The sequence below is a fragment of the Pteronotus mesoamericanus genome, unplaced genomic scaffold (assembly GCF_021234165.1).
Source record: "Pteronotus mesoamericanus isolate MK-2021 breed Mesoamerican mustached bat unplaced genomic scaffold, CSHL_Meso_final contig_221, whole genome shotgun sequence".
In the NCBI taxonomy this organism is placed as follows: Eukaryota; Metazoa; Chordata; class Mammalia; order Chiroptera; family Mormoopidae; genus Pteronotus; species Pteronotus mesoamericanus.
The window spans coordinates 6,682,413-6,693,965 of NW_026555092.1; the positions used below are offsets into that span (position 1 = coordinate 6,682,413).

Consider the following 11,553-nt stretch of genomic DNA (forward strand, 5'->3'; position numbering starts at 1 on the left):
CTAAAACTTGAGAGTAAAATGTCAATGCAACAAAAGGACATTGATACCTCTTAAAGAAACCATATATACTTACATATACAATGTTTCTACCCACAACCCAACTAAACCGGTGTATCCTGGACATAAATATCCGGACATAGACATCCTCTGCCCCAAGCCTAGCCTACTGCATCTTACTGACCTTTTTTATCTTATTCTTTTTTAAAAAGACTTTATTATTTATTTTTATAGACAGGGGAAAGGAGAGAGAAAGAGAAGGAGGGAAACATCAGAGACTCCCAACTGGGGACCTAGCCCGCAACCCAGACTTGTGCCTTGACAGGTAATTGAACCGGTGAAAGGCGATCTTTCCTTTCGCAGGCCTGCACTCAATCCACGGAGCCACACTAGTCAGGGAGGAGAGGCTTCCTTTCAGTGTTAATTAGGATTGGAATCGTGGGGTGGGGGTGGACTCCATGTTCCATTCTGACGGCTTCTGACCCGCTCTTGCCCCTCCCCTCCAACTTCCTCCATTATTATTTTCTAATCCTCCGGCCCCGGGGACCTTGCTAGGGGTTGGCTAACAATAGGCCCACCTCCTGCTCAGGATTCGCTGTGAACTACAGGAGCCCCGCCTTACCCATTTCCTGATTCGCTCCCCCTGGGTTCATCCCGCCTCTCCACTGAAAAGATTGGCTGCCTAATCATCAGTGTCGTTAGGGCCTACAGGGAGTCTCCACCGTCTCCGTCTGGATTTGTGTTGCACTGAAAACCATGGCAGTCACGGCGCTGGCGGCGCGGATGCGGCTCGGTGTGTGGGGCGTGAGGGCAATGCAAGCCCGAGGCTTCGGCTCCAACCAGGTATGCCCGCGGCAGTGTCCGCTGCCCCAGCCTTGAACGCAAATGCCGTTTGTCCCTCCACACCTTTACCCACGTCCTTGTCTCTCCGCAGTCAGACAATGTCTCCGGCGCGGGTTCGGTGAGAGAGGCCGGTGGGGCCTTCGGAAAAAGAGAGCAGGCTGAAGAGGAACGATACTTCCGGTGAGGCCACGGGGTCCGGAGTCCGTCCATAGATCTCGCAGAGCTTTCCAGGCCTTTTTAAAGGTCTAATCGTCCTGCCCCACCCCACAACAGAACTCCCGGATCCCGGAAACCCTTGCTCCTAATGCTCTGCTGAATAGCCCCAGGGTCCCCAATCCAACCCATTTTCACCTGTGCGTCTCCGGGACTGTTAAACCATGGCCCAGCTCTTCCAGAATCATTTACCATCCCCCACCCGTGGAGTTCTTCCCGGGTCTTGCAAAACGCCCCATAGGTTCTTTGCATTGTCTAGATGCGACTGCCCAGTACTTGCAGAGCCTCTGAGCCTGACTCTCTCGACCACCGCCCATCACCCCTTAGGCCCGTAGGCTGTGTTCTCCATCACATGCCTTAGCCATTTACTAGCCACCAATGGACGTATCCCCTGACTCTTTAAGACACTGTTCCATTCCTAGATCTCCAAAGGTCTCCAACTCGGCCAGAATGAGTGAGACAGGGGAGCTGGGTGCTCCTGGTTGGAAAATTCCTCCCTACTTCCTGGAGACTTTTGCCCAGCTCCGCCCAGCTGGGTAGATTCTCATTCTTAAAGAGTATGGAGTGGGCTGGGCCCCTATTTACATTTTTACCAACCTTGAGTTATCTTTTACTGGCTTCTGTGCACTTTGGGAAGTAGCACAGTACTAATCTCATTTATGCTTCTCCTTTGGCCTATCTTTTCATTTCTGCCCTTCGTTGCTCAGTCTTAAGAATTATCACCATGGCACCTGGCACACCAGAATGCGAAAGTACAGCCCTCAGGGACCATCAAATTGGGCCCCTACATTTTATAGTTAAGGAAAAATGAGGCCCAAATGTGGCCAAACCAACATTTGAATCGTTTCTTATTGAGACCTAAATTGGACTGCCAAATATTACCCATGCAATAGTCCCATCTTTTTTTCCCCCCTTCTTTTTGGCTTTTGTAGTGGGCCATGAATTTCTCTAGGCAAAGAAAGCCCTAGATAAATTAGGAGAGATTGCAAATATTTGTCCTTTAACTATACTCCTTTGTTGTTCTCCCCTCATTTCCCCAAAAAGGGATTATGTTCTCTTGGTATTCCTCTAATAAAGGTATTGGGAACTTTTGTTACACCTCTCTGGAGTTTTCTGCTCTAAAGAGGAACCTAAAAGGAATAGCTCTCAAATGATGAAATTTCAGGCACTAGCACCAGAAAAATGAAATCATTTTGGTCATCTAAAGATGGATACATCTTAAGATGGAGTATTCTTTCACTTAAATTGGGTTTGAAGCAGTAGAAGAGGATGACCAGCCAGACTCCTGTGGGATTGGGACTCCTTTGCCTTAGGTATTGCAGGTTATGTTTAGAAATCTCTTCGGGGTGACAGATTAGGATTAAACGCATAGCCATTGTGTATTTGTAGAGCAAAGACTAGAGAACAACTGGCAGCCTTGAAGAAACACCATGAAGATGAGATCACTCATCATAAAAAGGAGATTGAGCGTCTGCAGAAAGAAATTGAGCGGCACAAGCAGACCATCAAGAGACTAAAAGAGCATGCTGATGATTAAGTGCACACAGTTCCCCGTAGAATGGCTGCATATTGCCCACTTTTATGAAGACATAATTCTGGTAATTAATATCTATCTGTGCTGCCAACAGGTTATAATAAATTGTCATCAGTGAACTGTGTCTAATGCCTTCTACCATCTGGAGAGGGGTAGGGGTACACACTATAGGACTGCAAAAATGAATCAGAGAGAGTATCTGCAATAGGGAGCTTAAAGACAACGCACAGCATGATAAGTGCTGTGCCACATGGGGGGTTGGAGGGAGGCAGGTGTGGCATAAGGAAAGGCCCCTTTCCCTGTCTTATATGAGTCAGAGGTTCAGAGAGAGCTTCTGGAAAGGTAAACCCTAATTCAAGGTCAAGAGCAGCCTGGAAAACAGAGATGAGTAACGTCCTAAAAGATACAATTCAAGGCTCCATCAGTCCACTTTGCATTTATAAAATGGGTTAGAGAATTCTTCACATAAACTCGCTATCCTTGTTCTAATTAATTATCTTTGTGCAGATTGAGAGAACTGGAGTAAGAAATTATGCATTGCCTATGGTTACTCAGTAAATTGGAGTTGAGATTTGGCATCTAGGTTTTTTGACTCCTAATCCAAGTCTATAAATAGCAGAGAATCAGAATTATATCTTAGGTTATATATTGCTTCACCAAGTGTACTCTTGTTCAAATTAGACTTTAAGGACTTGTTTAACTAAATTACTTTTTAAAATATTTTATTTTTAGAGAGAAGGGAAGGGAGGGAGAAAGGGAGAGAAACATCGATTGGTTGCCTCTCACAGGCCCCCAATCAGAGACCCAGCCCACAACCCAGACATGTGCCCTGACTGGAAATCAAACTGGTGACCTTTCAGTTCTCAAGCCTGCACTCAACCCACTGAGCCACACCAGCCAGGGCACAAAATTATTATACAAGCTAGTTGTGTAACTAGGCAAAAAAAATGAGGCGACATTTTGGGCAATTAGCAAGACATTTTCAATTCAATGGTTCAGTAGATCATTTGCCCCACAATTATGATTAATCATTTATTGCAAGACCCTATGACCTTTGCAAAAAGGCCCTAAGGCCATTGAATGATAAAACCTTAGACAAGTCTGCTTGACCCTGGCATTGCAGACAAAACATCAGATGGCTGTTTCTAAAACATTCACTGGTGCTGCAGATGGGAAGTTTGTAGACAGTCCTGAAGTGTGGGTGCTGAGATTCAAGTGGCCAGCAGCAAAATGACAAAGTACAAGAAATGAGCATGCTAAGTCACGGTACTTTTTAAAAACAAAGTACAAAACTTGAAAAGTTTAAAAATTAGTTGAGGAATACGAAATCCCCTGTTTGTAGATGATAGTGTTTTTGTGACCTCTTATAATCAACAAATTGTTTTATTAGGAATGATATTCTTGAGTTGATTCCTTAATAGGGGTATACCATCTGCTCTTGACATTTTATTTAATTATTTTTAGAGAGAGGGGAAGAGGCAGAGAAAGAGGGAGAGAAACATCGATCAGTTGCCTCTTGCATGCCCCCCGCTGGGGCCGTGGCACACAACACAGGCATGTGCCCTGATTGGGAATGGAACCAATGACTTCAGTTTGCAGGCCAGGGCCCAATCCACTGAGCCACACCAGCCAGGACTACATTTTTATTTTTAATAAAAGTGTAATAATTATTGAGTAGAGTAAGCAAAAAGTTGAAACTTTAAAATGATGAAGCCCTGCCTAGCCAGTGTGGCTCAGTTGGTTAGAGCATCATCCTGTAGACCAGAAGGTTGTGGGTCCAATTCCTGACTGAGGCACATGCCTAGATTGCGGGTTGGTCCCTAAACAAGAGGCAACCAATCAGTGTTCTCTCTCTCCCTTCCCTTCTCTCTAAAAATCAATGAGCATGTCTTTGGGTAAGGATTAAAAAAAATTAATGAAGATGAATCATAAGCTTGAGTTTGGGTTGTTTTTTTTTTAAAGATTTTATTTTTTGAGAAAGGGAAAGGGAGGGAAACATCTATGTGGAAAAGAAACATTGATCGGTTGCCTCTTGTATGCATCCCAACCTGGGACAACCTGCAACCCAGGCATGTGCCCTGACTGGGAATTGAACTGGCAATCATTTGCTTCATGGGACAACACCCAACCAACTGAGCTACACTGGTCAGGGCAGCTTGAATTCTTAAAAAAGTAAAATGAATAATTTTTGGAGCAGCCTCATTTAAGACTATCAAGTACCCACAATCCAGCAGCATCTGGGAACCGGTTACAAATGGAAATTCTCAGGCCCCAGCACAGACCTGCTGAAGCTGACGGTGGGGCCCAGCAATCTTTTTTAACACGCTCCCCCAGGTGATTCTGATGTGCACGGACATTTGAAGACCCCTGTACTGCAAGTACAATAGTTTTTTTACAAAATATGCTGCCCTCTTGGGCATAGAACACTTTCATAAAGGCATTAAGTATAATGTTGATACATATTTAATATAATTCTTAATATGAATGCTATTTGATGATTTAAAAATTAAAGTATGTTAAGAATCAATGTTTTAGGACATAACATTTTGCAGAATTCAATTTGGAAAATACTGCACTGATTTATGGCATTAGTTAAAATTCTTTTTGTCTACAAGTAACAGAAACCAGCACTGGCTGGCTTAGGGAGGAGAAAAAGTAATTTATTAAAAGAACAGGGGCCATTATTGTCTCAGAATTGACTTGAACAAACACAACTTAGAAAAGTCAGGGACCAGAGAACTGCATGAGCAGATCTGTCTAGCTTCCTAACCGCTGATGTCAGAATCATCGGGGCCACTTTTTAAACAAGATTTCAATGGACTTTCACACCATGAAGCCACTTACCAGACATACAACAATTTATATTTATGGAGCTCTTTACAATTGTTCTGCTCATTAAATCTCATATAATTCTGGCAAATATGTCCATACCATTAGTTTATAACCAAAGTAACTGAAGCAGGGAACTATGAAGTAACTTTTTCAAGGTCACACAACCAGGCTTGTGCTGAGCAAGGACTTTACTTCAGGAACTCCTGGTCCCACAATCTCGAGTTGCAGTTCCATATAGTGGTTCAGCTGCCTATTTGCTCCCCTCCTCGATCTGAGACAGGTCAGGGGACATCTGGGTGTGGGTGGTAAAGGAAGAGGTTCCTGGCAGTAAAAGTAGACATACCAGTAGTTGGCATTGTGTTAGCTGTGACATGAGTCGCGCTGGTATGTCAATGCATGCCTATACGGTGCAAACACATTTGCAATAGAGCTTGGTTTGAGATTTTCACATCAGTAAATAAAAAACTAATTCTCAACCCTGGCTGCACATTGAAATAATTAGGGAGCTTCAAAATTAACCTGATGCCTGAGCACTGATTAAATCCAAAACTCCAAGATTGGGGGCTCAGCATGAGTATTTACAAAAAGCTCCAGGTTTTTCCAATATGTGGCTTGTGCTGGGAACCGCTGGTATAAAGGATCCTTCCAGATCTGCTGCATAAGGTGTGGGCTGCAGGTTGTTCACGGCGTAAGGACACCTAATTGAAGGGTCCTGGGAGGACTGAAATTCAGCCCACATTTTGCTCACCAAGCAGTATACTCTAGGGTGACATTTGTTATGAAAAAGAGTAACCTTTTGGCATCTAATTTCCACAAAGAGGACTCTTGGTCATTCCACTATTCTAGAATATGCATATTTCATTTTCAGACTTTAAAAAATGTATTCCTTAAAATTTATATTTAACATCTACTATATGCTGGGCACTTCATATGCACTAGGAATACAACTATGAAATAGTCACAGCTCCTGTTCTTGTGGAACCCACAGCTTATTGAGAAAGACAAGTGGCTAAACAGCAGTGTGGGAAGCGTTCTGATGGTGGTGAGTGCAGAATACTGGGGCGCGGGGGTGGTGGGGAGCCAGGTAATACTGGACAGGCACCACCCACAGCTGAGGCTTAAAGGGACCTCATGGTCAAAGAGGTGTAACAGCATCTAGGCGAGAGGGAGGGAGTAGCATTCAAGGCTGAGTGACAGCATTTGAAGAAGCATGGCTGATTGGGGAATTAACAATAGATCAACCTGTGTATCTGGAGCATGAAGGGGAATAACAAGGAGGGAGGAGTTAGTGTGGTTGGAGGGCCTACCACTCTTCCAGCAGCTGGGTTGGCCATTTGTAAGCTTAATCACTGTCCTTCCTCCTTCCTTTCCAACCTCTTTCCCTCCCTCCTTTCCCTCTTCTTTCTAGGTATAGTCCTTTAATAGAGCAGAAAACACATAAACCACTTGTACCCTATTTAAGTAATCTAACTTCAAGCACTGGAAAGGAACAAAAAGCTTGGGAGCAGCAAAGGAATAGAGAAACATGGAAAAACGTTTACCACTGCTTCACTTGGTGCCACCGGCACAACTTCACAATTAGCAGGTTCCATAGACTTCTCCTTGCTTGCCACATTTTTAAAAAGATTTTATTTATTTTAGAGAGAGGGGGAGGGAAAGAGAAAGGAAGGGAGAGAAACATCAATGCAGTTGCCTCTCATGCATGCCTCACTGAGGACCTGGCCGGCAACCCAGACATGTGCCCTGACAGAGAATCGAACCAGCGGCCCTTTGCTTCGCAGTCTGGCACTCAGCCCACTGAGCCACGCCAGCCAGGGCACCACTCTTTTTTAATTGAGGTAAAATTAACATAATATAAAATTAATCACTAACCATTGAAAGCATGAAATTCAGTGGCATTTAGTATATCAAAACATTGTGCAAGGCCCTGGCCAGGTAGCTCAGTTAGTTAGAGTGTTGTCCTGATATGGCAAGGTTGTGGGCTCACTTCTCAGGACATATACAAGAAGCAACCAATGAATGCATAAATAAGTGGAACAACAAATTGATAATTTCTCTCTCTTTCTTGCTCTTGCTTTCTCTTGTCTCTAAAATCAATAAATAAAAAACAATTTAAATCTTGTGCAAACATCACTTATCACATGTTGAGTTATTTTTGTCATCCCTCAAATTCCATAATCATTAAGCAGTCGCTCTCCTTTCCCCCAACTAGTATTCTGACTTCTGTCTCTATAGACTTGCCTTTCTGAATATTTCATATAAGTGGAGTCATATAAAATGTATCTAGTTTTCTTTCACTTAGTGTAATGTTTTCAAGTTTTATGCATGTAGCATGTTTTAGTACTTCATTCCTTGTTTATGGCAGACTAATATTTTATTGTATGGATATACAATTTTTGATTATCCATTCATTAGTTGATGGACATTTGGCTTGTTTCCACATTTTCTCCATTGTGTATAGCGCTGCTAAAAACATTCATGTACAAGTATTTGTTTGGACATCTGTTTTTAGTTCTTTTGGATACATGCCTAGGAGTAGAATTGCTGAGTCATGTGTTTATTCTATGTTTAACTTCTTGATGAATTGCCAGACTTTTTTTTTTCACAGCAGCTGCAGCATTTTGTATTCCCATCAGCAATGTATTTACAAGAGTTCCAGTTTAGTCTGCATCCTCACCAATACTTGTTGTATCTGACTTTTTGATACTGAGTCAGGATAGTACGAAGCTAGGAAAATTCCTTGGCAAATGGAATGAGGGAAACTTAGACAAATAGTTAAACAAGGCTTAGCAATTAACAGCCTGCTAATAAATCAAAAGATCCTATCTTCCCTAATCAAGGACACTAAGGAACAGGTGGTTTACACCTCTCCTCACCAACCAGAAAGTGAGTAGCTGGCATCATGCTAGTCAAGGCGGAAGGTAACAGAGACCCATTTGGTGCCATTAGTGCCAGCCAAACCCCCGAATGGAGGAAGTCAGGGGAATAAACAACAACAACAAAAACTAGAGCCAGATAAATCCAAGATAAAAGTAAAGCAGTGAAGCTGACCAGAGAATGGTCCCAAACTCCCCTCTACACTCATTCTGATGTATCATCTTATAAAAAGACAGACCTGGAAAGCTGTTGAATATTCTGTTGAGACCTTTCCCTTAGTCCTCCCCTAAAACTCGCAACTTCAGAAACAGATAAAAACCCTTAAGACAAAGGATGCCAATGACCACTGTTCCTTGAGCATGCCCCAGCTACTCCCCTTCTTTCCTCAGGTGTGTATTTTTGCTTTCTTTCTCCTAAGCTCTAAGAGTTCCCATGAGACTTGCAACCAGGGGAGCAGTATGCAGCAGCAGCTTGTCCTGGGCTAACCCCCTGAACCTGTTTCCAAGGGCCCTCCTATTGCTTCTGTAACTTGTTTCCTGAGTCCATGCAGCCCAGCATGGCATAATTTCCTTTTCTGAAGGCTCATCCCAGAGTGGCTCACTTCTGCCTCTGCAACTTCCTTTCCTGATTATACACATCCCAGCGTGGCTTGCTTCTGTTACTGTGACTTCCTTTCCTGAGTCTGAGCTGCCTATACTCACTCCTGTTGCTGTGATCTTGATTCTTTTATCTTAAGCTCTTCCTTTGTTTTATAGTCCCCAGCTTTAATAAATGTACTCTCAAAATCACCTGGACTCATGTTGTGAAATGTTTCCTGCACAAAGTCAAAAACCCATACGTTCCAGACTGTGCCAAGGCAATCCTGCCTCTGTCCCGGTCCCTTTCTGGTGACAATACTCATTATCATACTGATCGTAAAGTGGTATATTGTGTTTTTATTTTTACCCTTACCCAAGGACATGCTTTTTGATTTTAGAGAGAGGAGAAGGGAGTAGAGAGAGTCAGAGGGAGAGAAACATCAATGTGAGAAATATGGATCAGTTGCCTCTCATGTGTGCCCCAACTGGGGACCAAACCCATAACCTAGGTGTGTGCCCTGACCGAGAATCAAACCCATGACCTTTCAGTTTATGGGATGACACTCCAACCAAGTGAGTCACATTGACCAGGGCTCTTGAGGTTTTGATTTGCATTTTCTTGACAGAATGGCATTGAGCATCTTTTTATGTGCATATTGGCCATTTGCATATCTTATTTCAAGAGATATCTAAGCCCTTTGCCTATACTGAATTGGATTGTCTTTTGATGTTTTAAGAATTTTTAAAAAGATTTTGTTTATTTATTTTTAGAGAGAAGGGAAGGAGGGGAGAAAGAAAGGAAGAGAAACATTGATGTGCAAGAGATACATCGATTGGTTGCCTCTTGCACACCCCCAACTGGGGACCTTGCCTGCAACCTAGGCTTGTGACCTGACCAGGAATCTTACTGGCAGCCCTTCAATTCACAGGCCGGCACTCAATCCACTGAGCCACACCAGCCAGGTCATGTTTTAAGAATTTTTGATATGTTCTGGGCATTACATCTGTCTGCAGACCCAGCCTCTGTATTGTCCAGAAATTGCAGAATAATAATAATTATTATATATAATATCACAGATGTATGAAACTTGCTACATATATAGATATTTGGTACATATCTACACAAAGATATTTGCTACATATATAGTAAATATAAATATATGTGTGTATCTGTATACATCCAGACACACAAACATACTCATAACAAAATTAGGAGGAAATACTCATGCCAATTACAGTCCTAATTTCTATGATTGGTCACATGGTTGTAATGGGTATGTAGAACTACCTTCTTTCACTACCCACTCTCTGTTTCCTTTGCCTTCAAAGGGAAGCACTCGAGCATCCCAGCTGGTTGTGGTTCTTTACCTGGAGGAGTGACCCAAACCTTCATCCCTAAAGGGTCTGGGCCATTAGTAGTCCTACCTGAATTGAGTTGCAGTTTTACATTGACCTTAATACAAGGCATGGCAATCCTAAGAGATACCCTAAGGGATTTCCTGGATTCCAGACATGCTGTTCCTTACTTTCATTGTGGAGTAATGACCCAATTTTCCCTCGAGAGTCAAGATCAATCGCCCAAGCCAGCACAGTAATTCCCTTCTTTGCCTGTTGATTCAGACACATGAGGAGTCAAAAATGGTCAGGCAGCAGTCTTAGCTTCCATTTCAATGGAATGACTATGTTTCCCAATAGAAGCATTCCACCTTTTGGAACTAAAATCTCTAGGCCAGCAGAGCATAAATACACAAGAAAAGGAAGCAAAATTTTGCTAGTGGGTCACTAGGGATTATAGTGTGTGGTGTCATTTCCATTTCCCCTTCTTGACTCCTGCACCTGTGAATCCTGGCTATGGGAGAAACAGCACCATATATTAGAGGCTGATTCAGAGCATATACAGCCTTCTGAAGACCGATGCCCCAGCCATGCAAGGTATTGGCACCCAGCTGGCACTGTAACTGAGTCTTCAAAAGACCATTTCATTATTGTATCAAGCTAGCTGCTTCAGGATGGTGGGGAACATGGTAAGACCAGCAAATTCCATAAACATGGGCCTATTGCTGCACTTCATTTGCTGTGAAGTGAGTTCCTTGATCAGAAGCAATGCTGTGTGGAATACTGTAATGGTCCATAGTACATTTTGCAATCCACAATGGTGATTTTGACAAAAGCATTGCATGCAAGGAAGGCAAATTTGTATCCAGGGTGTCCATTCCAGTCAGAACCAAATACTGCCCCTTTTATGATGGAAGGGGTCCAATGTAATCAACCTACCACCAGGTAGTTGGCTGATCATCCTGGGGAATGGTGCCATATCAGGAGATCAGTGTTGGTCTTTATTGCTGGCAGATTGGGCACTCAGCTGTAGCCATTGCCAAGTTGGCCTTGATGAGTGGGGGTCCATCTTGCTAAGACCAGGCATAATCTCCCTTCCCGCCACGATGGCTACTTTGTTTATGAGCCCATGAACATCACTGCTGGGGATGGCTGGGAAAAGAGGTTAACTGGTATTCACATAAGAGGTCATCCTGGCCACTTGATTATGAACGTTTCCTCTGCCAAGTTCATTCACTCTTGGGTGAGTATTCACATTGGACAGAACTTCTTTCTTTTTCTTTTCTTTTTTTTTAAAGACTTTATTTACTTTTAGAGAGAAAGGAAGGGAGGGAGAAAGAGAGG

At 43.1% G+C, this 11,553-nt stretch overlaps 1 protein-coding gene across 1 annotated transcript; it reads left to right on the forward strand.

Annotated features, from left to right (window-relative positions):
* Nucleotides 1-670: 670 nt before the first annotated feature.
* Nucleotides 671-2,712, forward strand: ATP5IF1 (ATP synthase inhibitory factor subunit 1). Its single transcript, XM_054571511.1, has 3 exons — nt 671-840; nt 932-1,020; nt 2,443-2,712. Exons 1-3 carry the CDS (start codon nt 754-756, stop codon nt 2,588-2,590), a joined length of 324 nt encoding a protein of 107 aa, XP_054427486.1. The 5' UTR covers nt 671-753; the 3' UTR covers nt 2,591-2,712.
* Nucleotides 2,713-11,553: the final 8,841 nt, after the last annotated feature.